This window comes from Spermophilus citellus (assembly GCF_964194105.1).
Source record: "Spermophilus citellus genome assembly, chromosome: 2".
Classification (NCBI taxonomy): Eukaryota; Metazoa; Chordata; class Mammalia; order Rodentia; family Sciuridae; genus Spermophilus; species Spermophilus citellus.
Genome location: NC_138183.1, coordinates 195,784,692 through 195,812,607, shown reverse-complemented (window position 1 = coordinate 195,812,607; position 27,916 = coordinate 195,784,692). Strand labels below are relative to the sequence as shown.

At 35.3% G+C, this 27,916-nt stretch overlaps 1 protein-coding gene across 8 annotated transcripts in view; it reads left to right on the top strand.

Moving 5' to 3' along the window:
* NUP98 (nucleoporin 98 and 96 precursor) overlaps positions 1-27,916 on the top strand; it is a gene marked incomplete at its 3' end in the record, with an annotated part of 108,186 nt that overhangs the window by 22,737 nt on the left and 57,533 nt on the right. For 2 of the 8 annotated variants that reach the window (XM_081282035.1, XM_081282041.1), the window contains 6 exons: positions 412-592; positions 4,116-4,279; positions 6,061-6,198; positions 8,450-8,588; positions 13,208-13,300; positions 21,298-21,438. In XM_081282035.1, the coding sequence (XP_081138161.1) occupies positions 412-592; positions 4,116-4,279; positions 6,061-6,198; positions 8,450-8,588; positions 13,208-13,300; positions 21,298-21,438 (856 nt within the window). The remainder of the gene's footprint in view (positions 1-411; positions 593-4,115; positions 4,280-6,060; positions 6,199-8,449; positions 8,589-13,207; positions 13,301-21,297; positions 21,439-27,916) is intronic. The other 6 variants (XM_081282038.1, XM_081282042.1, XM_081282037.1 and 3 more) reach the window with 5 other exon arrangements.

Below are 27,916 nucleotides of genomic sequence, written 5' to 3'. Positions count from 1 at the left end.
CTTGCTATATTGCAGTGTGCAGCAACTCCTGATTTAGAGTTAAAATTGCTATATTTTATTCCTCCTTTTTTCAGAATTTCTGAACACCCCCTTAACAGAGAATCCTTCATCTTTTATCAACTAAATTGTATATTTTAGGGTAGCAGTAGCATTCTATTAAAAGACACTGTTTATAAAATAATACTAAGAATGATTGGCTGTTTGTCCAGCAGGTTTTTTTATAGTGTGGATTTTAGTGTCTATTGGAAATGCTTTTTTAAATGGTATTGTTAATGTCATTCTGTAGTTTTGTGATTTTTATGGTCAAGATTCCTGTATGAAGATAGAACTTAAATGCTAATTTCAAGTATTTAGGCTCATAACTAAATTTTTTGACTACATATTAAGATTGTAAATATGTTTTCTCTTTAGGAACTTCGTTTAGAGGATTATCAGGCTAACCGTAAAGGCCCACAGAACCAGGTGGGAGCAGGTACCACAACTGGCTTGTTTGGGTCTTCTCCGGCCACCTCCAGTGCAACAGGACTCTTCAGCTCTTCCACTACTAATTCAGGATTTGCATATGGTCAGAACAAAACTGCCTTTGGAACGAGTAAGCACTTGACTTCATATTGAAATATATTAAGAAAAAACAGGCAGCTAAAAGTAAAACATTGTGGTCACTTTATGATAAGTGCAATGGAGAAAAATAATTCAGGGATATTGGAGAAATAGGAAGTGTCTGGTTGTAAGTGTGGGAGAAGTACAATTTTAAATGAACATAATTAAGTGGGCTTCACTTGATAAGGTTGTTATTTGAGAAGTGACTGACTGGTCTGAAGAAGGTGAAATAAAAATTGTATACATTTCTGGAGGAGAAACATTTCAAATACTTGGAACCATGAGTCTTAGCCAGATGCAGTGGTGCACACCTATAATCCCAGTGATTCAGGAAACTGAGATAGGAGGATCACAAGTTTCAGGTCAGCCTCACACATTTAGCAGAACTCCAAGCATCATAATGGGGCGCTATCTAAAAAAAAATGATAAAAGGGGGGACTGAGGACATAGCTCAGTTTTAAAGCACCCTTGTGTTAAATCTCCAGAACCAAATAAATAACCTAAGTTTTTGCCAAAGAGGAGAAGGAAAGGTGGTGTTTGGGGAAATGGAGGACCAATATGAAGGCTTGAGTTTTTATTTGATTTGGGAATTCATAAGAGTTGTTTTTACAGTAAAACGTGAAGCCATGGATAGTGGCACATGCCTGTAATCCAAGCAACTTGGGAGGATGAGGCAGGAGGATCACTAATTTAAAGCCAGGCTCAGCAGTTTAGTGAGTCTCTAAGCAACTTAGTGAGACCCTGTCTCAAAATAAAGCAAAATGTGTCTGGCGGGACTGAGGTCATGGCTCAGTGATAGAGCATTTACCTAGCATGTGTGAGATACTGGGTTTGATTCTCAGTACCACATATAAATAAATAAATTAAATAAGGGTCCATTGACAACTAAAAGAAAATTAAACAAAAAATCTGGCTGGAGATGTGCCTAGTGGTAAGTGCCCTTGCGTTCAATCCCTAGTACCAAAGGGGGGAAAAAAAGAAATGTGATTATGAATGAAGGATCATTCTGAAGGCTGTTATATTGTGAATAGATGGTGGAACAAATTAGTTTGAAAGTTCTTGTTCCATGAGAGATGATGGTTGTTTACACAAGGATGGTTAAAAAAATAATAATAAAAAGAAGAAGCTGGGTGTGGTGGTGCATGTCTATAATCCCAGTGATTTAGGAGGCTGAAGCAGGAGATTTGCTAGTTCGAGATCAGCCTCAGCAATTTAACAAGTCCCTGTCTCAAAATAAAAAAAGGGTGTGGCTTAGTAGTTAAGCACTGATGGGTTCAGTTCCTGGTACCAAAAGTAAAAGAAAAGATCTGGGTCTGTGGGTATAGCTCAGGGCTAGAGTGCAAACCAGGTATACATAAGGCCCTCCATTCAATTCACAGTGCTGAAGAAAGAGACATTTTGGAATTCAGTTATATAACTGGTTGGTTGGTTGGTTGGTTTATGCATACATACAAACAGGATTGAACCCAGGGGCACTTTACCCATGTAGGCCACCATGCCCCACTGTTTTTTTTTTGTTGTTGTTGTTGTTTTTTGATTGGTTTTTAAATTTTTTTAGCTATAGACGGACACAATATATTTATTTTTATGTGGTGCTGAGGATCGAACCCAGGGCCTCGCACGTGCTAGGCGAGTACTCTACTGATGAGCCACCACTCTAGCCCCAGTTTTTTAAATTTAAATTTTGAGATGGGGGTTCACTGAATTGCTTAGGGTGTTGCTAAGTTGCTGAGGCTGGCCTTGAACTTGTGATATCCTTGCCTCAGCCTCCCTGGGACTCTGGGATTACAGGCATGTGCCACTGCACTTGGCTGAAATAGGTTAATTTAGTATGGGATATGAAAGAGGAGTTCATGATGATAGCTAAATTATTTTTATAAAAATATTACTTTTGTGGCTGGGGATGTGGCTCAAGCGGTAGTGTGCTCGCCTGGCATGCGTGTGGCCCAGGTTCGATCCTCAGCACCACATAGAAACAAAGATATTGTGTCTGCCGAAAACTAAAAAATAAATATTAAAAAAAATAATGCCTCCAAGTAAAATAAAAAAAATAACATCTAATGTTTATTTAAAAAAAATATTACTTTTGCTAGTCACAATAGCGTGCATCTGTAATCTCAACAGCTAAAGAGACTAAGACAGGAGGATTGTAAGTTCAAAGCCAACCTCACAACTTAGCAAGGCCCTAAGCAATTTAGTGAGACCCTGTCTCAAAATATAAAAGACCTAGATATCTGGCTCAGTGCTTAAGCACCCCTAAATTCAATTCCTACTACAAAAAGATATATATTTTTGCAAAAGTAGTGCATGTTTATGATGCAAAGTTCACAAAATTAAAAAAAACCCATATAACCAAAGACTTTTTCTTTCATTATGCCTCTCCCCTAGCCACCATTTTATATCTGTAGAAATAAGCAAAAGTTAACTTTTATGATAACCTTGTAGAGAAATATACACATCAATACATGTTTTTTGGGTTTTTTTTTTTGGTTTGTTACTGGGGATTGAACTCAGGGACACTCAACCATGGAGCCATATCCCCAGCTTTATTTTATTTTATTTTAGTTGTTGATAGACCTTTATTTTATATATTTATTTATATGTGGTCCTGAAAATTGAACCCATTGCCTCACACATGTTAAGCAAGTACACTACCGCTGTGCCACAGTCACAGCCCCCTAGCTCTATTGTATTTTATTTAGAGACAGGGTCTTACTGAGTTGCTTAGCGCCTCGCTTTTGCTGAAGCTGGCTTTGAACTCATGATCCTCCTGTCTTCACCTTCCAAGCCGCATTGGATTACAGGCATGTGCCACCGTGCCCAGCCATATATCATACATGTTTAAGTGATATCTTATGTTCTTCTCAATCTTACTATTCTGTGATTTAGTTTATCACGTATTCATTATTGAATTCTATATACCAGACCAGAGGCTAGATGCTTTGATATGATGAAATAGCCTCTTTTCTCAAGAATAGCTTAGTTGAACAAGATGAAATTACAACATAGACTTTGATGATGCTCTCTTGTATAATAATAGAAAGCTAAGCATTTACAAAGGAAGAGCATTTAACCCAGCCTGGATATTAAAGTTTTAACTTAATCTGGAGTTCTTAGGATAGAAAATGAAAGGTTACCAGGTGTGGTGGTGCACACCTGTAATCCCATCAGCTTGGGAGGACGTGACAGGAGGGTCACAAATTCAAAGCCAACCTCAGCAACAGTGAGGTGCTAAGCAACTTAGTGAGACCCTGTCTCTAAATAAAATATAAAATAGGGTTGGGGATGTGGTTCAGTGGTCGAGGTTCCCTGGGTTCAATCCCTGGCACCAAAAAAAAAAAAAAAAAAAAAATGAAAGTGTTAATGAATAGTGAATATATGCAAGGTAATGTAGATCGTAATGGATAACATAATACTATTGCTGGATTATAGGGTAATGTCAAGTTTCCAGGTTTTGTTTAGTTATTTTTGTTTCTTTTTTCCAATTACTTTATCTTTCCTCTTTTTCCTGAAAGGTACAACTGGATTTGGAACAAATCCGGGTGGTCTCTTTGGCCAGCAGAATCAGCAGACTACTAGCCTCTTCAGCAAACCATTTGGCCAGGCCACAACCACACAGAACACTGGTTTTTCCTTTGGTAATACCAGCACCCTTGGACAACCAAGCACCAACACCATAGTAAGGAAACAGGCCTTTAGTTAATTCCAGGTCTTATAGAGCTTAGTAATTAGGCTTTTAATCATTCCAGACTGGCAATTTCTATCTTTGCTTGAGTTCTTTATAGAGTTGAGAATCTGGAAAAGGGGAGAAAACACACTTTACAATAAATTAAGATTTAGATTTCAGTCCAGTCTCATCTCCTTACTCACTGAGAGTCTGTTGAGCAGTCATCTATTCTTTCCAAACATGTTTTTCTCATCAGTAAGCAAGAGCTTTTATAGTCTGGGCTATAGTTGGCTATTTCTAAACTACACTTGTGACATTGCCATTCTATAGGGTTAAGGAGAAAATAGTTGTCAATTACTAGTTATATTTCATAATATTCTTTCAGCTTATTCTGGTAAGGTAGATTCAGGCAAAGTCTAGTAGTTGGGGGATACAGGAGGGAAGTAGACCTAAAACTCAGAGCAGTATTAGGTAATTGCTTCTTTGCAGAAAGTAAAAGTTCTCACAGTCATTACTAGTTTATTTCTAGAGACCCTTTTTATGGAAGTGTGAAATTAAAAATTGATTTGAGGTATGTTTAATTAAAATTCTTGGAATTTACCTGGTACTAAAGTTAGAGATGCTTTGCCTTATTAAAGAAAACAAGTACAGCTAGATCCCCAAATCTTTAATTCAGTAGACTGAATTAAGCAAAATATAAAAAGAATTATACACATGACCAAGTGGGATTTGTCCCAGATTTGTTGGTGTAACCTAGGAAAATTAATTATTAAAAACTTAAAAATTGAATCATAGGGCTGGGGATATAGCACAGTTGGTAGAGTGCTTGCCTTGCATGCATAAGGCCCTGGGTTCAATCCCAGCACCATCAAAAAAAAAAAAAAAAAAATTGAATCATTGCAGTAACCTAAGAACAAAAAATACATGATCACCTCAGTAGATGCCGAAAAAGTGTATGATATACTTTCATGATAAAAACACTCAGCTGGGTGTGATGGCTCATGCCTGTAATCCCAGCAGCTCAGGAGAAGTTCAAAGCCAGCCATGGCAACAAGGCCCTAAGAAACTCAGACCCTGCCTCTAAATAAAATATACAAAAGGGCTGGGGATGTGGCTCAGTGGTTAAGGAGCCCTGGGTTCAATCCCTGGTACAAAAAAAACAAAACAAAAAATATACAAACACTCAGGGCTGGGGTTTTGGCTCACTGGTAGTGCATTTATCTCGCATGTGTGAGGTACTGGGTTCAATCCTTAGTACCACATAAAAATATTGTGTCCATATATAACTAAAAAAAATAAAAATAAAAAAAAAATTAAAAAACCCAAAGAATGAAAGGGAACCCACAATAGCCAGATCAATTTTAAATAGCAGCTTAATGTAGATATGAATTTATCATCACAATAGCCAGATTAATTTTAAATAGCAGCTTAGGTGTAGATATGAATTTATTATCCAATTTATCATTTGTGAGCTGTGACATTTTAGGAAAGTTGTTAATTGCTCTGGGCTTTATATTTCAAAAAATGGGGATGCTGTACTCCTTGCTTTTTAGGGTTGTTGTGAAGAGACATAAGCTCCATGTAAAGTGTATCTTTACATAGTATCTGTCACATAAACTTTAAAAATAATGATAACTATTTTTATTAATCTAAGATTCTTCAAGAAATTACTGTGGCTATAGGACGGAATCCTCTTTTTCTTCTTTACTAGCAAAACAGAAAAACTTCTTTTTCCTTTTTCTCAAAGAAAAAACTACTGTGGGATAGCTCTTAACATAAATTACCTTTTGCAGGGTTTATTTGGAGTAACTCAAGCCTCGCAGCCAGGAGGTCTTTTTGGAACAGCTACAAACACCAGTACTGGGACTGCATTTGGAACAGGAACAGGTCTCTTTGGGCAGACCAATACTGGGTTTGGTGCAGTTGGTTCGGTAGGTGTTCACAATTGAGTATAATTACTTCATATATATGAGTCTGATAAAGGAATTTATAGAAACTTGTCATTGTATTCAAAGTTTTTTTTTTTTTTTTAATTGGGTATATTGGATGATTTGATACTAAGAGCAAATAAAAGTTTTTCTGGTACAAAAGGAAATTACTGATTGAACTCAATAGGTTTATTTTCAGTTAGTGAATCTTTCACTTCAGTGCTTGTGTGCAGTTTGTTTCTAATAGCAAAGTATCATTTCATTTGGCTAGTTTATTTTTAAATTATTTATTTTTAATTTGACAATTGGCATTGTATTTTAAAAACATGAAGTTTTGAAGTGTATTTACATTGTGGAATCTGGGTGGTTAGTTTAAATTGTTGAGATCCTTTCATGTGTAAATCAGATAATTTTAAATGACTAGTTTTCCCCTTTGTGTTTTTGGTGATAGATTGGATGATTTGGATATTAAACTTTTAAAAAAATATATTAAGTTGTTGAAATTGTTCAGGTTCTCATGGTTTACATACTGCTGGAGGCTTGACTGAATTAATTTGTTTACTAAGCTATTTAAGTGAAAAATTACTATTTAGAAATATAGTTTACCTAAAATTAATACTAAATTCTATATGATCATTTAAAAAATAGTTAAATGAGAATCAGTATGAATGTAGTCAGTCTGTATTATGTATCCATTATAAGAAGCTTTGTGCTTGGATATAGCTTCTTAGTGGTAAAGTGCTTTCGTTATATATGCTAAGTCCTGGGTTCTGTCTCCAATGCCAAAAAAGAAGACAAAGTCAAAGAAGCTTTGAATTTGCTATTGTGATTAGTTAAATATCAGAAAAAAAAATTCCAGAATATATGATCCTATTTTCATGGAGATTGAAATTTTTTTAATAATCTCATCTGAGCAGGTAACTGATGTGAAAAATTGAGAAAATCAAATAATGCCACAGAAAATTTATATGCCTTTTAATAGTAACTTTCTTGATGTATTAGCTACATACCATACAATTTGTCTTATTAAAACATACAATTCATTGGTTTTTAGTATTCAGAGTATGCAACCATCATCACACCAATTTTAGAACATATTTATTGCATCAAGAAGCACAATCCTGGGCTGTGGCTGTGGCTCAATGGTAGAGCGCTCGCCTAGCATGCGTGAGGCACTGGGTTCGATCCACATAAAAATAAAATAATAAAATAAAGATATATAAAAAAAGGGGCTGGGGATGTGGCTCAAGCAGTAGCGCGCTCGCCTGGCACGCGTGCGGCCCGGGTTCGATCCTCAGCACCACATACCAACAAAGATGTTGTGTCCGCCAAGAACTAAAAAATAAATATTAAAAAAAATTCTCTCTCTCTCTCTCTCTCTCTCTCTCTCTCTCTCTTTCTCTCTCTCTCTCTCCTCTCTCACTCTCTCTTTAAAAAAAAAAAAAAGATATATAAAAAAAAGCACAGTCCTATACTCATTAGCACTTATTTCCCATTGCTCCCCAGTAACCTCATGCCTACTTTCAGTATCTATGGATTTGACTATTCTGGACATTTCACATAAGTGGAATCATCTTTTGTAACTTTTTTTCACTTAGCACCATGTTTTCAAGATTCATCATATTGTAGGATGTTTAAAATTTTTCTGATAAGTATTTCTTCTGACAAATTACATGTCTAATACATTTCTGTTAACAGGAAAACAATCGATTTCCTTGTTATTTTTTTCTTGCCTCACTGAAATCCTCTGTTTGCTGAGATGTTACCATTAACTTTTCAGGCAGCAAATATTAATTATTTTTTTAAAATACTTTTAGTTGTAGATGGCACCATACCTTTATTTTATCTATTTATATTTATGTGGTGCTAAGGATGACATGCTAGGAAAGTGCTCTACCACTGAGCTACAACTCCAGCCCCTTTTAAAATTATTTTTATGTATATTTTTTAGTTGTTGATGGAACTTTATTTCATTCATTAAGTAGATTAATTTATTCGCAAAATAAATGAATATGCAGTGCTGAGAATCAAATCCCGTGCCTTATACGTCCGGCAAGTGCTCCACCACTGAGCCACAACCCCTAGCCCTCAGATTATCTTTCTAATGGTCTTCATTCATCTGTCTTTTTATAAAAATTATTATATATTTACCCCCATCTCACACCCAGTATATCATAGCTGAAATAGCCTTTATTTATTGTTTGGTAAGTATCTCTATTATTTAAAACTTTGTCCTCTATTTTGTTCTTTTTAGACCCTGTTTGGCAATAACAAGCTTACTACCTTTGGAACCAGCACAACCAGTGCTTCTTCATTTGGTACAACCAGTGGCGGGCTCTTTGGTAACAAACCAACCCTGACTTTAGGAACCAATACAAACACTTCCAATTTTGGTACATATAAAAAGCAGGTTTGGCTCTCTTAAAGTTATACTGACTATACCACACATCATCCTCCTGATTCATATGATTGGAAATATAAAAAATTCTCAGGTAAGCTGTGGCTTAATGTGAGGTCCCAGAAGAAAAAGTTTAAAGTCATGGACTTGGCTTCAGATGTTTAGTAGAGATATAAATTGACTTTCATTTTCTTTGAATTACTTCACCAATCAATAGCCAAGAAACCATAAATGAAACACGTAGATTGAAATAACACATTCTTTTAGGCCAAGTTTCAAACATAGAGGTGTAGTCTACTGGAGAGATTTGATGATTCTTTGTGATTTGGGGGATTATTCCATAGTTTTCTGGTAGTTCCAAAAATTTTATTTTATAATTCATGTTCCTTGTAAACAAATTTTCAGAAAATACAGAAAAGATTGCACAATTAAAACAGAATAACAAAAACAAAACCTGCTAAACTATAGAGATATACTAGAGACCAGTTTAGTAGAAACATATTATTTTTAGTATCATAACTACCTCATTAAACTCTCAAACAATTAAACATTTGTGTAGGATAGGGAACGTTCATTTTATTGACAAAGGAAATATTTATTTGGTAGAAATATTTGTTGAAGATTTCTTTTATTAGATATATCACTAGGCACTGATTGATAGGGGCACGGGGACAAGAAAGCAAAGACATTGAAATTGGCATAGGTCAGCATTTATAGTTCTTTAACAAGTTGAGGTTTTTTGGGTTTGTTTTTCTCTTTTTCTCTTTTTTTTTTTTTTTTTTGGTACAAGGGATTGAACTGAGGGGCACTCTACCATTGAACTATATTCCCTCCTCAGCCCTATTTATTTATTTCATAAGTACATACATGGGATTGAACCCAGAGGTGCTTTATCACTGAGCTATATTTCTTGTCTTTTTATTTTTTATTCTGAAACAAGGTGTAATAGTTGCTGCAGGCCTCACCAAGTTGCTGCAGCTGGTCTTTAATTTATGATCATGCTGCCTCAGCCTCCTAAGTAGCTGGGATTACAGCATCCAGCTGTTTTGTGTGTGTGTGTGTGTGTGTGGTGTTAGGGGTCAAACTCCAAGCATGCTAGGCAAGCATGCTATCTTTGAGCTATCTGTAGGCCATTTTGTGAGTTTTTAATGATCTTAAAATAAACTGGAGAAACATTTTAATCATCCATTGGAAGGTTAATATGTTCTCACAGAAATTAGAACTGTATGGAAAAGATAAGTCCTTGTTAGGTACCAATTCCTAAATTTTTGTATTTGATTTGATTTTTATAACCCCTTTTACAACATATTGTTTGCTTGCTGCTGGTAATGATTATAATTACATGTATAAGGCTGGGATTGTGGCTCAAAGATAGAGCGCTTGCCTAGCATGCGTGAGGCACTATGTTTGATCCTCAGCACCACATAAAAATTAAATAAAGGTATTGTGTTCACCTACAACTAAAAAATAAATGTTTTAAAAAATAATTCCATGTATAATTCTTTTTGGTTGTATTTTGTTTTAAAGAACAGCTTTGAACAGGGGACTTGGTTAGAATAGTTAAGATATATCTGGTTGATGTACTTGTTTCTTAAAAACCTAGAAGGGAAGGATACTTTAAAGGATCAGATGAGTGTTTCTAAGCTTTATTATTATTATTATTTTCAGTCTATCATTTCCCTTTACCAAAGAACCTTTGTCGACCTTTATTCTCAATCACTTGATTTTTCCCCCCCCTCTGAAATAGGATCTTGTTGTGTTGCCTAGGTTGGCCTTCGAACTCTTGGGCTTAAGATAAGATCCTTCTGCCCTATCCTTTATTGGTAGCTGGGGCTATTGATGTATCCCATCAGGCTTGGCTCATCATCTGAACTATTCTTTTTTGGGCGAGGAGGATAATGAGGATTGAACTCGGGGACACTAGACCACTGAGCCTCATCTCCAGCCCTGATCATCATCTGAAATATTAATACCACACATATACTGTATCTAAGTTCTGTGGCCTTTTGGAGGATCATAAATACTTGTGTCTAAGATTTTTAGTTCTCTAAGAAGGAATTTACACTTCCTTTGAAAATGCATGTATTTTCTGGGCACAGGGACACATACCTGTAATCCCAGCAGCTTGGAAAGCTGTGACAGGAGGATCGTGGGTTTAAAGCCAGCCTCAGCAACATTGAGGTGCTAAACAACTCAGTGAGACCCTGTCTCTAAATAAAATACAAAATAGGGCTGGGGATGTGGTTGAGTGTCCCTGGGTTCAGTCCCAACACCCCCCTCCCCCCCAAAAAAAAGAAAAGAAAATGCATGTATTTAATCCATTATGTCCTGTTATCCTACATATAGGACACCTGTAGAAACTTAAACTGCAATTTTATAGGTTTTCTATGAAAGTTTACAGTTATTCTAAAATGAAAGCTATATTGCAGTATATTCATGTTCAGAATTAAATGTTATTTGTTTAGGCTATACCTGATGAAATAGGTTGTACTTTTAAATATTTTTTTTAAATATTTATTATTTTTTAGTTTTCAGCGGACACAATCTTTGTTTGTATGTGGTGCTGAGGATCAAACCCGGGCCGCATGTATGCCAGGCGAGCGTGCTACTGCTTGAGCCACATCCCCAGCCCCTTAAATATTTTTTATCTTATTCCATGGTTGTAGATTTCTGATTTGGAGGATTTTTATTGGTTTTGTTTTTAAATATTTATTTTTTAGTTGTAGTTGGACACAATACTTTTATTTATTTATTCATATGTGGTACTGAGGATCGAACCCAGGGCCTCAAACGCACTTGGCGAGCACTCTACTGCTGAGTCACAACCCCAGCCCCAAGGATTTTTATTGTTGTTGTATGAATGTATTCACACTCATGTTCACTGATTTGAAAATGAAAGGTCTCATTTTTATCTTACTTCCCTCACTACCTTATGTGCTGAATTTGAATTATCCTTAATTTTAATTTGTAAAATTGTTTTGAAATAACAGCATTGATAATTTGTCAGTGAGAATCGGAGGAAGTGTGTGGTATAAACAGTGTAAGTTGGGACTTATTTTCCCTCCTATGGGTTTGAGGTAGTTCATGAATATCTTATTTTTTGATGTTATGGGGCTATAAGATCTTTTCTGGTTAAATTTTAAATGAAAAAGAAAGTCTACAAGTACATTTTATTTATTCATTCAAGAAAATTGGTGCTTGAGTAGGCAGCAGTCCATTTTTATGGCATAGCTATTAGCACAATTCAAGAAAAGACTTAATGAATACATGAACCTTAAAAGTGTTGAGATTGACTTACTTAGATTTTAAAATGACATTAAATAAGCATTATTACAAACTATATTTTTCAACTTTTTTCTTGACCTCTTTCATGTGATAATTATATACAGTCATGACAGAATATAATATTCTCGGTGATACTGTTATTGATTCCAAAGTATTCTCTGATCTCTGTTTTTGGGGCGGCTTATTCCCATCCATCATAATTTTTAAAACAAAATCAAGTGTTTTATGAACAGTGGTTCAGAAGTGAATTTTTTTCATTTATGATTGCTTTTTCTTCTTTTATCCTTTATTTATGATAAGTTTATTAGTTGTTTTGTTGCTGTTTAGCTCCAAAAGGAATAATGAAGCTTTGGATGTATTTGAATAACAAAAACATAATAATAGCAATGCAATATAGGTATTTTGTTTCATACTTATGAATTTCAATGGGGAATTAAAGGATTTTCTCTAAATGGCAAGCAGTATTGAAGGAGGATGGTTTTCCCAACTCTCTATCATCTCCAACAGTGAAATAAATCATTCCAACTCAAGATAAGTTATTCATAAGTTATCTTCTTTTTTATTATTTAAGTTTAGTCATAGATGGACACAATACCTTTTTTGTGTGTGTGTGGTGCTGGGGATTGAACCCAGGGCCTTGTGTAGACGAGGCAAGCACTCTACTGACTGAGCTATATCCCTGACGCCTTATTTATTTTTTGTATGCTGCTGAAGATTGAACCCAGTGCCTCACACGTGTTAGGCAAGTGCTCTACCACTGAACTACAACTCCAGCCCTTTCTCTAATAGTAGCTAGTGAAGTCCTTGATTCTTCCTGAGTCAATTGAGCGTGATCTGCCACAGGTTGTAGCCTATACCAGGTTCATCTGTTAAAACAAAAGTTGCTGTAGAGATTTTTAGATTATTTTCCCTTAGTAAGAACCTTTAGGTTCAATAAAGTGTCTTTATTTGTTGATCGTCTTATTTTTTTTAGTGAGAGTTTGAGGGAATGAGTTTTTCTTCCTGTAAGTAAATGTAATGCATATGTATTGAATGGCTTGAGCCTTATAAAAGGTATGCTTTCGAAAGCTCAGGCACATTCACTTTGCTTTATTGTTCAGTATTATCCTATGTTGTAGTGATATTTTAAGGCCAAAATGTAATTAAGTAAATATGAAGGCTTGTTTGCAGGTGTCAAAAATTTTAAAAAGTCATATTAGCTTATAATTTAGAATTTCTAAATATTGTTAATAATTGAAAGGATGCAAAGCTTAAAGTTGGGCTGCTCCCTGTAGGGAAAATTGAGTGTCTTGTTAAAATTCCAACCCACTCATTCTTTTGTCTTCTTAGGCTTTGGCACAAATACCAGCGGGAATAGTATTTTTGGAAGTAAACCAGCACCTGGGACTCTGGGAACTGGGCTTGGTGCAGGATTTGGAACAGGTAAGGATCTACTATCATGAATTTTAGGACAGATTGTAACTTGGTTTTCTGATTACTAGAACTTAAGAGCTTTGTCTGATCACATGGCTGAAATTAAGAGGTCTAGATTTTCATTTTTACAAATGGATTAGTAAGACATTCTCAGCAGTTATATTTTCCCAGGCCCAAAATATTGGCACATTTATCTTACAAATAAATTCTACATTAATTCTACAAAGTGTAGGATTTTTTTTTTACAGAAAAATTAATTTTTTTTAACCAAATGTTTTTCATTTAACAGCTATGGTCTATCTGGGATTTTCAATATATAACATAAGAGTTGTCACTAAAATGACATGATTAACATTTAGTCTCCCTGTGTTAGTAACAGGGATTTGAGATCTAGACCTGTTTATCAAGTAAGCCCTAAAGTAAGCAGAGGAGTAAGCACATGCTGAAATAATTAACAAATACTCAGGTTTTGTAGGGTTTGAGCATATCTTTTAGTGTTTTACTCTGATAAAGATCTGATATGTCACTCCTTTATCCATAATTATTTTACCATAATTATTTTTCAGTGCATTTGAGCATATTTATCTTTCTACCTGCCCATCTGTTTTAAACAATTGGAAGGTGTTGTGGCCATAAAATAGATAAGTGTTTCTGTATGCAGAGTTAACATCTTAGTTGAACCTCCTTTTGTGTTATGAACTGTTAACTTTCATTTTCTATTTTAAATTAAAGTTAAAAATGCTGGTAAAATGTTTCAGCAGTTCAGAAATGAGAAGTATAAGTATTTCAGCTGTGAAGTAACAGCTGTTGAAGGTTTGGCATATACCTTGTTAGACCCCTTTGTATGCATTATTCAAGCATGCATACACAACATGTTTGTACATGTGTTTTATAGATGGGGTTTTGGATTATATTCTTATATGGCAACCATACTTTACATAAGTGTTTGTCTCTCTCTCTTTTTTTTCCTTTGGCATTGTTGGGGTTTAAACCTGTGCTAGGCAAGTGCTCTACTCCAGAGTTATATCCCCAGCCTTGTATGAGTGATTTTGAAGCCAAAGGCTGAGATACATTAGTTGGTTGTGATATTATTTTAGTGGGCTACAGCCAGGATTTTAAGAAAATGAATTGGAATTAAAAATTATTGCACACAGTAAGATTACTATCCTTTCATCAGACTTTGTTTCAGTTATGCATGTGTTTTCCATCTCAGTATATTTCATCACATGTGCCACAGTAAAATATATTTGAAAGAAACTGTCTTACGGTAGTATGCTATTTATATGTTTATAGTGTATATTTTTTCATTTTACAAATTATCAGTTTCCTTTTTTCTTTTTGGTTAGTTCATATTTGATCTATCATATTAAAAATAAATAATATTGATTTGTATTTGTGTGTGTGTGTGTGTGTGTGTATATATATATATATATATAAATATATATATACACGCATAATGTACATGCACCATAATTTATCTAACTTCTCCCCTGTTGGTAGATATTTCAGTTATTTGGTGTTATTAATCAAGTCCTTAATGCATTAAGACTTCTGTCATGTGATTTTTTCATGTCTATACCTGTAGGATAGGTAAATCAGATTGGAATTGCTGCATTTGGAAGAATATGCATATTTTGAGTTTTGATTCATCTTGCTGATTTTCCTTCCAAAATAATACCAATGATGCCTGATATAGTGGCATGTGCCTGTAATCTCAATGACTCAGGAAGTTTTAGGTGGGAAGACTGAAAATTTGAGGCTATCTGCATCAACTTAGCAAGACCCTATCTCAAAATAAAAAAAATAAAAAGGACCAGGGATGTAGATCAGTGGTAAAGCACCTCTGGGTTTAGTCCTAAGTAACAAAAAACAAAAAGAAAGAATACCAGTTTCCATTTTGCTAATTTTCTTTTTGTTTGTTTTCTGTGATGGGATGTTCTGACTAAACTGGTCACGAACTCCTGGGCTCAAGGAATCTTCCCCACCCTCAGCCTTCTGAGTAGCTGGGACTACAGGCATCTGTCACTGAAATTTTTTATTGGGTTTTCACATGTTTTCATATGTGGTAGTAGAAATTGATATAATTTAGTTCATACTTAACTGATTACTGGTAAATGTGGATATCCGTATGTAAGTTTATTGGCCATTCAAATTTTTTAGTTCTGGGCTGGGGTTGTGGCTCAGTGGCAGAGCACTTGCCTTGCACATGTGAAGCACTGGGTTTGATCCTGAGCACCAGATAAAAATAAATAAACAAAATAAAGATATTGTGTCCATGGATAATTTTAAAAGAAATTTGGTTCTATATTTATAATATATGAACCTTGTTTCTTGATTATTTATTAGTACTATGGATTTAGTCTAGAGGTTCTTTACCACTGAAACATATTCTTAGCCCTTTTTTAAATTTTCTATTTTGTAACAAAGTTCTCGCTAAGTTGCTTTAGGGCCTTGCTTAGTTGCTGAAGCTGGCTTTGAACTTGGGATCCTTCTGCCTCAGCCAAGATACTGAAATTACAGGTGTGTGCCATGGCACCTGGCTTCTCTTGATTTATTTTTCAAAGTGCTTTATATATTGTGGATCTTAATGTTTTTATGGTTTTAGACTTTCATCTGTTTGTTTGTTTTGAGATGGGGAATCTTACCAACTTGCCCAGTTTGTTACCCAATTTGTGTGGTCAAGGAATCCTGTCACCTCAGGCCTCCAAGTAGCTGGGATTACAGGTGTACACCAACACACCTGGCTGAGCTTTTCAACTTACACAAATTCTACCACATAATTTTAAAATAAAAACTGAAAACTTTTGTGGTTTTGGCATAGTGTGATCTAATACAAAGCAAAATACATCAATATTTTCTTCCAGCCTGGGGAAAAAGTAGCCTTGGTATGGGTAAATTAAAGAGGAAAGTTTCAATGGTAGTTTTGACTCTAGAAAGTTTATGAACATAAACTTAAGTTCTGGATAAGATGTTGTTCTAGTGTTGTGTTTTGTTTTGGTACCACAGATTGAACCCAGTAGCACTTAACCACTGAGCCTTTTTTTATTTTGAGGAAGTTTCTTAATATCTCACTAAGTTACTGAGGATGGCTACAAACTTGAAATCCTCCTGCCTTAGCCTCCCAAGTTACTGGGATTGCAGGTGTGCTTCACTGCGATCAGCTAGTGTTTGTTAGAGATACATGTGCTCTTTAACAGTAGGGTTATGTCTTGATAAAGCCATCTTGATAAAGTTGAAAATATTATATGTAAGTCAAACATGCATCTAGTATGTGTAACCTGCTGAATATCATAGATTAGCTTATCCTACCTTAAATGTATTTTTTCTTTTTAATTTTTAGTGATGCTGGGGATTGAACCAGGGTACAGTGAGTCAAGTACTGTACCAACTGAGCTATACCCCAGCCAATTCTAACTTAAATGTGCTCAGAACACTTAAATTAAAACTACAATTGAGCATTGCCCGAGAGTATCATTAACCCTGGAAAATATTAAAACTCAGTTTTCAAAATATGGTTTCTACTGGGTGCCTATCACTTTTGCACCATTGTAAATTTAGTGAAAAAAGTCTTAAATTGAGGATACTGTCTATATTTCCACCCAAGCCTTTTTGTTTGTTATTTAATTTTATAGACAAGTTTTCTTCATGAATAAGTTTAATTTTTATGTTACTGTTATTCTTTACTCTTTGGTTTCTGGGTTTTGCTGATTAGGATAACAATGTCTTCCCCTAGAGGACAAGATTATGCTGTGGTCTCCTATTCTACACTATTATAATAATCTAACCTTTTGATTTGTTTTAATATATTTGGTTTCTCCCTAAACAATTCTCCCTCACAGTGAGTCAGATTTTTTTGTTGCTGTTATGTATGTCTTATTCATATCTTGTCTGTAGAAACTAAAAGACAAATAAAATCAATAAAGAATTTTAACTCACAACCTTAGCAGCAGTCAGTTCTGAAAGGAAATGAGAATTGTGAGTTACCAAGCACAAACTGTTGAATATCCTTGATATTACATTTACTAAGGCAGACTTTTGTTTTCTAGAGTATCCTTAGATACTCCTGAATTCTGCATTTCATGGTATCATAAGTAAACTAGTACTGTAGCTCTGGTCTATATTTCTGGAGGGCATTAGTGAAGTGGGTTTCCTTGGCAGATTCCTGTTTTGAGTGATAGATTCAAACTCATCCCTCAATCGAAGTAAAATTTCCTGTAACATTAGGTACTTCAGGATTAATGGACTATACAAATATACAGATATTCAGTGTAGAAATACATAGATTTTTTAATATGCTTAGATTTAGGTTACCAGTAGTCCCTCCCATCCTTTGGTACTGAGGTGCTAATACTGAGCCACATCCCTAGCCCTCTTTTCATATTTTATTTAGAGACAGGATCTCACTGAGTTGCTAAGTGCCTCCCTGAGTTACTGAGGCTGGCTTTGAACTCGCGATCCTCCTGTCTCAGCCTCCCAAGATGCTGGGATTACAGGTGTGTGCCACCATGCCTGGCCAGGTGACCAGTCTTAATATAAAGTTTTATATTAACTCTTGGCATGTAATATTTACCCCCATATGGTCAGACCAACAAACACTTATTAAGTCATAAGCATATCTTGTTTCATATTTGATGCCATTAACTATTGTTGCACAATCTATTGGACACCACTTTCTTATTAGTTATTTAAAATAGTATTTGAAAGTTTTTTTTCCTTTAACATTTTCCATGAAGTATTATGATTGTCCCTACATCTATTAAGGTTGATTATTAATTTAAGAGATACATGGAAAAGCCAGGTGCTGTGGTGCATGGCCATAGTATCAGCTACTCAGGAAGCTGAGGCTAGAGTATTGCAAGTTTGGACTAGCCTGGGCAATTTAGTGAGACCCTGTCTCAATTTAAAAATAAAAAGGGGCTGTGAATGTAGCTCAGTGATAGAGTGTTTTCACATTAGATGCACAAAGCTTTGCGTTTAATACTAGTACAACAAAAATTTAAAAGAGATAACACATACAGAAATATCCTCTATCTAAAGCTAAGAGATACCATAGATAAAAACTGCTGAGCACGGTGGCACATGCCTGTAATTCTAGCACCTTGGAGGATCTTGAGTTCAAAGCCAGCCTCAGCAATTTAGCGAGGCCCTAAGTAACTCAGTGAGACCCTGTCACTAAATAAAATGCAAAATTGGGCTGGAGATGTGGCTCAGTGGTCGAGTGCCCCTGAGTTCAATCCCCGGTACAAAAAATAAAAGACTATAACTATTTTTTTTTTTTCTTGAGTATTCTTGAACTTTATAAGGCCACTATAACCATTTTACTCCCCCATTATAGCTTCCTTATGACTCCCACAACTGATGGTAAATACAGCACCTTTTCTTCTGTTTTGTTTGGGGTTTTTTTGTTTGTTTTTTTGGTACTGGGGATTGAACCCAGAAGTTTTTTACCACTGATCTGAAACCCGGCCCTTTTTATTTTGAGACAGTCTCACCAAGTTGCTGAGGCTGTCCTTGAAATTTTGATACTACTGCCTCCACCTTCTGAGACATTAGGGTTATATGAGTGTGCCACTATGCCTGCTTAGCACATTTTCTTAAAGATTTATAGTTATCATATCATATATAACACCACACTTAGAATGCTTCTCAGCTTGTAGAGTATTAGTAAGTCCCTTCATTAAGCAGAAAGTACCATTTGTGCATAAAATAAGACAGATTTTGATAAAATATTTTTCCATTGGTACATAATAATCTGCCATTAGGCTATTTATTTATTTTTAAAGGGATTGAACCTTGGGGTGCCTAACCACTGACCCACATCCCCCCCCCTTTTTTTTTTAAAGAATTTCTGTTTTAGTTGTATATGGACACAGTACCTTTATTTTGTTTATTTTTTTATTTGGTGCTGAGGATTGAACCCAGTGCCTCACACATGCTAGGTGAGCATTCTACCACTGAGCCCCAGTCCCAGCCCCACATTCCTATTTTGAGATGGGATGTTGCCAGACCTGGCCTCTCTTTGCACCTCTCAGCCTCTGGAGTCACTGGAACTACAGGCATGAGCCACTGTACCCAGCTCAGTTAGTCCTTTTCAGATCACTATAACCTCATAGTGCTTTTTAAATTTTTTTGTGAGTTTTATGTTTCATATCTTTATCCATGGCTGCTGCAAAAATGAGGGAAATACCTATCCAGAGCAGAAATTTTTATCCATTTTATGTATTTGGGTTTCACCTAAATTTTTGTTTAAGGTTTAGGAGGTATTGAGCTACCAGAAAAAAATAAATCCTAAAATTTGTGCTGTAAAACTAGTCTTATGACCTGTATCAAAACCGGGCTTTATAAGGTGAAATAATCTCATTACCACATTGTTGTCTTTTGCAGGGTTGCGTGAACCCATGGGTTCTTACCCACTGAACTACATCCCCAGCCTTTTTTACTTTTTTGTTGTGAGATAGGGTCTGGCTAAGTTTCGTAGGGCCTTGCTAATTTTCTGAGACTAAACTCAAATTTGTGATCCTCACACCTCAGCTGCTTGAGTTGCCAAGATTACAGGCATGCACCACCATGCCTGATTGTTAGGCAAGGAATAATTTATCCATTCATTAGTTGCCCTTACTTATTTATATCATTTGTATTCTGTATGTATAAACTTTTTTTTTTGGTTGTGATCTCATGCCAGTTCCTATATTTTTTAACTCCCAAGTATTTTTTTTTCCTCTCTTTTAATCAAGGACCTCAGATAAGTGCTGTATCACTGAGCTATACCTCCAGCTCCCAAATTACAAATTTCTTTAGGAAAAGAATGATAAATTTCAGTAATAAGCCTTTCCTCTGGTGAAAATGAATTCATAGTCCAAGCTAAGCGTGGTGGTGCATACCTGCAGTCCCAGCGGCTCAGGAGGCTGAGGCAGAAGGATTGTAAGTTCAAAGCCAGCCTCAGCAAAGGCCAGGTGCTAAGCAAATCAGTGAGGCCCTGTCTCTAAATAAAATACAAAATAGGGCTGGGGATGTGGCTTAGTAGTTGAGTGTCCCTGAGTTCAATCTCCAGTACACACACCAAAAAAAAAAAAAAAACACACACCACACACATATACACACACCCATATACATACATACATATATTTATTTATTTATTTGGCATAAACCCAGTCTGGTTTATGCCAAAACTTGAGTCTGTTTAATAACCTTATTGCAAGACATTTCTCTTTTTTGTAAAAACTGTTTTGTTTAGCTAAAGCAGTTTTCATGAGATGGTATATCTATCTTACTATAGAGTGATAGTTAAACCCTAAACCCTAGTTACAGTGTTAGGTGAATCTAGGTTTAATCCACATTTCTACCATTTACTTTTTCTATTGGGGGGGGGGGGGACACCAGGGATTGAACCCAGGGGCTCTTTATCTCTGAGCTACATCCCCAGTTTCTTTTATTTTTTATGTTTTATTTTTTGAGACATAGTCTTGCCACGTTGCTGATGGAGTCACTAAGTTGTTGAGGATAGCCTCAAACTTGTGATCCTCATGCCTCAGCCTCTTGAGTCACTGGGATTACAGTCCTATGCCACTGTGTCCAGCTCACTACCATTTATGTTTATGAACTCATTTGAACTCATTTCTAAACCCTCAGTTTTCTCATCTGTAAAATGAGAATAATGGTTTCTACTTCAGGCATATTAATGAGTGTTTAGTGTGTAGCAGACATTTCTAAATGCTACACATATTTACTTATTTTAATCTGAGGATAAATATATAAGCAATATAATCTCACATTACAGTTGAGGAAATTGAAGTTCAGAGAAATTAAGTAATTTTGCCTATGGTGTATATAAAGTACCAAGCCCAATGCCTAGCATAGATTTAGCATTTATACCATATTAGCTTTTTTATTAAAATGTGACTAGTCATTTTGAAGTTTCCAAATGTGTTATATTTTTAAATAACTGACCTGCACAACATTCAAAGGATCTTCTGTGGCACTTTTTTTCTTTCCTCTTGTCTCCATAGCTCTTGGTGCTGGACAGGCATCTTTGTTTGGGAACAACCAACCTAAGATCGGAGGGCCTCTTGGTACAGGAGCCTTTGGGGCCCCTGGATTTAATACTACGACAGCCACTTTGGGCTTTGGCGCCCCCCAGGCTCCAATAGGTAAGTGTCAGTCACTTTAGAAGGCTTTACTCAGTTTATTTCTTGCTAATACTTCCTGACTTGGTTTTCTACTTTACCCAGGTCGTATCCCTACCAGAGCAGTGTATATATGCCCAATATTAAATAATCATGTAGTATAGAGGGTTTTCCCTATTTCCTCATTCCTCGGCCCAGTTACTCTAAGAAACAACTTGTATTACATTTTTAATTTATCTAGTGTGTAATTAAGTTCATATCATTAAGTGATGTGCTATGTTTAAGTCTATTTGAGAATTTAGCTTATTATTACCTCTACCTTTTTTGTTTGCTTTTTCCAGCATAACCATTAAAACTAAACTTAGGGAATATAGTAAGCTTAGTTATCTATTGAAATATTTTACATACTTCATTCATTTGAATACTACTTTTCAGTTTTTGCAGGATCTTTGTTTTTTCGTTTTTTTTTTTTTAATTTTTTAATATTTATTTTTTTAGTTTTTCGGTGGACACAACATCTTTGTTTGTATGTGGTGCTGAGGATCAAACCCAGGCCGCACGCATGCCAGGCGAGCGCTTCCACTTCAGCCACATCCCCAACCCCTTGTTTTTTTTTTTTTTAAAGAGTGAGAGAGAGGGAGAGAGAGAATTTTAATATTTATTTTTTAGTATTTGGCGGACACAACATCTTCGTTTGTATGTGGTGCTGAGGATTGAACCCGGGCCGCACGCATGCCAGGCGAGCGTGCTACCGCTTGAGCCACATCCCCAGCCCATCGTTTTTTTTTTTTTTTTTTTAATTGGCAGTGGGTGGGATCAAACCTAGGGTCTCAAATATGCTAGGGAAATGCTCTCCCACTGATTACATCTCCAACCCTTTGCTGTTATCTTTCTACTATCTTTATTTCTCACCCAAGAAAACTATCTTATTTTTTAATTTAAATATCTTTTTAAAGAAAAACCTTTTCCACCAGAAATGGAAAACTGGTATTACCTGAAATAGAGTAATTGAGTTAAAAGGAAAAAGAGAAATTTGTTTGTATACCACTAAATTATTTCCTATACTTTTATGACATGTGCCACATTTTAAACCTTTGCAATTTAAGTTCAGTTCCTTTATACTTATTTTGTCAACTAGGTGATAGTGTTTTATCAAATGAGGATATTGGTGCCCTACCCTACCCTTCTCTTTCCCACAATCTTTTTCCCATCTTCATTCATTCTTGTTTGTGTGTGTGGGGGGGTGGGGGGCACTGGGGACTAAGCCCAGGGCCTTGCATTTGCTGGGAAAGCTATCTACCACTGAGCTATATCCCCTGCCTTTTTTATTTATTTATTTTTTATTTAAAAAAATTTTTTTAATTGTAGTTGGACACAGTATCTTTATTTTATTTATTTATTTTTATGTGGTGCTGAGGATCAAACCCAGGGCCCTGCACATGCTAGGCAAGCACTCTACCACTGAGCCACAATCCCAGCCCCCTGCCTTTTTTATTTTGAGACAGGATCTTGCTAAGTATCCTAGGCTGACCTGGAATTTCTGATCCTTCTGTTTCCTCTTCCCAAGTAACTGGGATTACAGGTGTGTGCCACTATGCCAGGCTCTATCTTTGTATTTTTATTTTGGTAAAATTGATATGTTCTGGGCTGGGGTTGTGGCTCAGATGTAGAGTGCTCGCCTAGCATGCATGAGGCACTGGGTTCCATCCTTAGCACCACATAAAAATAAAATAACGATATTGTGTCCACTTATTTCTAAAAAATAGATATTTAAAAAAATTTGATATGTTCTATCCTATAACTATTAACTAGCCTCTGTTCTTTGGTTTAAAATAATTTAAAAGTTCACATGACCTTTTTTTTTTTTTTTTTTTTTTAAATGACTTATGAAAACATTACCACCCAACCAGGTACATATTCCTCATACAGCTTTTTCCCCCTGGAATTTCTTCTTTTGGGGGTGGGGTGAGGCGGATTACTGGTGATTGAACTCAGGAGAGGTTACCACTGAGCTTACTTGGATTCCCCCCCTCCCCCATACTTTGACAAAAGGTTTTAATACATTGCTGAAGCTGTCCTCAGCTTATGATCCTGCTGCCTCAGCCTCCTAAGCTGCTGGAATTACAGGCGTGCAATACCATGCCCGGCAGGATTTTCCCCTTAAATTTACTTAGCGAGAAGTGCTGTGTCCTAAATTTTTCCTCTTAATTTCTTTCCTAATTTTCTGGAATTAATCTTCAAGTGCAGTACAATAAGGGATTAAACTCTGAATGCTTAACAGGTCTGAAAATAACTTCATTTATACCTCACAATTTAGAATTGTGATGTGAAAATTATTTATCCTTAGAAATTGACTTTACCTTTTTTGCAGTGTCCATTATTGGCAGGACTGATGTCTGTCTTATTCTTGTAACCTGTTCCTCACATCCTCAAAAGCATTTAGGATTGTCCTTTTGTCCTGAAAGTTCATGGTGTTTTGTTTAGACTTTTTCTGTTTTAATGTCTGTCAACTGTGTTTCTTTCTTTCTTTCTTTCTTTTTTTTTTTTTTTTTTTTGAGAGAGAGAGAGAGAATTTTAATATTTATTTTTTAGTTTTTCGGTGGACACAACATCTTTGTTTTTGTATGTGGTGTTGAGGCTCGAACCCGGGCCACACGCATACCAGGCGAGCGCGCTACTGCTTGAGCCACATCCCCAGCCCCTGTTTCTTTCTTTTTTAAAAAAATATTTATTTATTTATTTATTTTAGATATTATGTTAACTGTGTTTCTACTTTCTATGAGCCTTTTGATTGAAAGATTTCTTTCTTGTTCTCTGAATGTTCCTTTTTTAAAGCATCTGATTCTAGATACAGTTTTCATTGAAATGATATTTTAAAATTATTATTAAAATTTTCTTAGTGTTCCCCTGTTCCATCAGGATTTTGGGAGGGGGCTTTTGTTGTTAATCTTTTTGACCTACATCTTCATCCTCTTATATTTTTTTACTTTGAGACAGGGTCTTGCTAAGTTGCTGAGGCTGGCCTTGAAATTGACAATCCTTCTTCCTCAGACTTCAGAGATGCTGGCATTATGGGCATATGCCTACCAAGCATAGCTTATTTTTTGTTTTGATCCTAGTGCTTGATGATTGTTTCCATGAATACTTAGGAATAAAATACTAATTTAAACAATACTGTCAACTTTGTGTATTTGGGTGAGGCTTGTTTACCAATATTTCACTTTAGGATATGTAGCCTGGAAACCAACTATTATCCAAAGGTCCTCTAAATGTTAGAATGCTAAATTCTTAGTTCTGGGATGATGCCATTATATTAGTTGTCCTTGTCCTTTCCTTATGTTGTCTTAGTTCTGTCATACTCTGATGTTTTTGACCTATCTTTTGAGCATCGGGTTAATCAGGAGGATGATAGTAGGTAGTTTTTTAAATAGACTATTCATTAATCTTTCCCTCCTATTTTCAGTCTCTATTCATCAAACCTGGTATTATTGTCCCTAGTCTTCTGGGATTCTTCCATGGATCTTTCATACTCCATTTGACTCTAATTCCCTTTAAGAATATTCTAAGCTGTAATTTCCTCTATTCTGCTTTGTCATTCCTTTGTCCACTTCTTTCCCCTAAAAATTTGTTAATATTTTCTCATCTGTTCATTTGCTTTTTTAAAAAAAATTATAGTTGTTAATGAACCTTTATTTACTTATTTATATGTGGTGCTGATAATCAAATCCAGTGCTGCGAATAAAGCACTCTACTGCTGAGCCTACAACTCCAGCCCTTTGTTTTTGTTGTTGTTGTTATTGTTGTGAGTTTATATAGATATATTTTCTTTTTTAAAAAAACCATAGATTTTAATGAAGTATTTGGAGAGAAAAGGTAAATTAGAATTCTAATTGATCTCTGTGTGAACTTTAGAATTGTCTTTATCATTAAAGATGTTTTGGTTTTATTTCTTTTCTTTATCTTTGGTTGTTTTCAGTAGGAGGAGGTAGTATAAATACTATAATCCTGCCTTTTTTTAAATGCCATTATATATGAGCTCTCTTATTTTTTTTTTTTTTGCATTACAATTCTTAATACACCTTTATACCACCATTTATCATATCTCTGATTATATATAAGGTATGTTGACACCAAATTCATATCTTCATACATGTATTTTGTATAATGATGAGGGTCTCTTTCCACCATCCATGCTATACCCCTTCTCCCTCCCTTAATACTGCCATTTTTACTTGGACTTTTTGACTGGTTTTTAATGATCTATATATTTTTCCTAAGCCAATTACAAGTTCCTGATATAAGAATTTAATATTATAGTTTTTATATTAATATTACTGTTCACTCAGGAGTAACTATTGAATGTAACTTTTAGAATGTAACTCTTTGTACTACTGAATCTTAGTTGGAAGATATTTTAGAGCTTTTGTGAGTTCACCCTTATTGTTCCATCTGTTCAGGCTCATTAGACAACTAAACTAGCCTCCATAGACTTTGCACCCAGTAGTGCTTCTTGTATCTCCTAAAGCTAAGAAAAACAAGACTGATATAATTCCTTTGTGGAACCCTATTATCTTTCTTCCAAATAAAACATCATGAGTTTCTTCTGTGTTATTAAAAGACTTGTTTTTTTTCTACTTTTTCCTGTACCTGTAATTATTTGGTCACAATTTAGTCCTTTAGTTATGTTTTTAAATTGTTAGGACAAGAATCGAGTATAACACAAGTAGTAGCTTACTCAGTGCTTGCTTGTTTATATTTTTGCCAACTTAATCAGCTCTGTTTTCTGTATTTTTTAATAATACTCTTAACATAAAGTTTCATATTTATAATATTTTAAAAATGTGTTTATACACTTTCCTAATTGTTTGGGTTTGTTAAAGGAAGTTTTGTTTTGTTTTATACTCAGGATTTAAATTCAGGAGCACTCCACCAAGAGCCATATCCCTGGCCCTATTTTGTATTTTATTTAGAGATAGGGTCTCACTGAATTGCTTAGCACTTCACAGTTGCTAAGGCTGGCTTTGAACTCAAAATCCTCCTGCCTCAGCCTCCCAAGCCACTAGAATTACAGGGGTTCGCTACTTCATACCCCCACCCCCTTTTTGAGCCAGTGCAGATAGTGTGGCCTATACTAATTATAATGTGGGATTAGTTATTAGTGGCCAAAGTTGATAAATGGCTCTCAATTAACAAAATGACTAATAAAGATTAAGAGTTCTCTAAAAATTTTTCTTAGTCTCCTTGTATAGGTCCCACAATAACACTGTGCTGTGTTGTTTGTAATACTGGAATCAAAAGAGGCTTTTTAATATACTTTTTATATCACTGAGTGCTAAGCAACTCTGAGACCCTGTCTCTAAATAAAATACAAATAGGACCAGGATACCACTCAGTGGTGGAGTTACCTCTGAGTTCAAATCCCAGGTACTTGCTTTCCTGTGGTGTCAAATTGGGTTTAGGAAGTTTCTGAATACAGATGATTTGTTCTGTGTTCTTTAAATTGACTTCTGAATTTCAATATCCTAAGCAAATTTGTACTCTCTAAATATCAACATAGAATCTTTTAGTATTTAATGAGTATATCCAATCTAAAGAAAGTTTCATTTGACTAAAGTGGATGTACTCCTCCTCTATTTTCATTTATTTAGCTGTAGCTACCTATTCTTGTTTTTGTTGTTGTTGCTTCAGTTGATTTTTTTTGGGGGGTGGGGAGGGCAGTATTTAGGATTGAACTCAGGAGCACTCGACCACTGAGCCACATCCCAGCCAAAGTTTGTATTTTATTTAGAGACGGTCTCAGCGAGTTGCTTAGCACCTCACTTTTGCTGAGGCTTATGTTGAACTCACCTCAGCCTCCTAAGCCGCTTGGATTATAGGCGTGCGCCACTGCGCCCAACTTGATTTTGTTTTTTTCCTTCCATTTTGAGAAATTTCAAAACGTTTTGTTTTTGGCACTCCTTTAAGGTGAATTATCACAATATATTTTGACCCTAGCCTATTTCTAAATGTTTTTAAAGGGAAAAAAATAATATTTTTTATTTCTAAAATGAGTTATTTGTTATTTAATTAGTATTTTTTGGAATTACTTATCTTGCAAAGAGGTTTCTTCACCAGTGTGTTGCATGTGGGTTTTGTTTTTTTTATGATTTGTACAATTGTAGGTCATGCATATAGTCTTCATTCGTCCTTTTGTTCACTGAAACTTATAAAAGTTCTCTGCAACTTATAAAAAATATTTCTTATGAGAGAAGGGGCTGGAATGTGGCTCGATGGTAGAGCGCTTATGTAGCATGTGTGAGGCACTGGGTTTGATCTCCAGCGCCACTTAAAAATAAAAAAATGAAATAAAGGTATTGTGTTAATCAAAAACTAAAAAATATTTAAAAGAAAATAATAATATGAGAAAAATTACACTAGGTAGTCCTTTTTACCTTTTGATGTATTAAATGTAAGTAATAAATAAGAATGTCTTAATAATTTTCATTGCTTGCATGCTGCCATC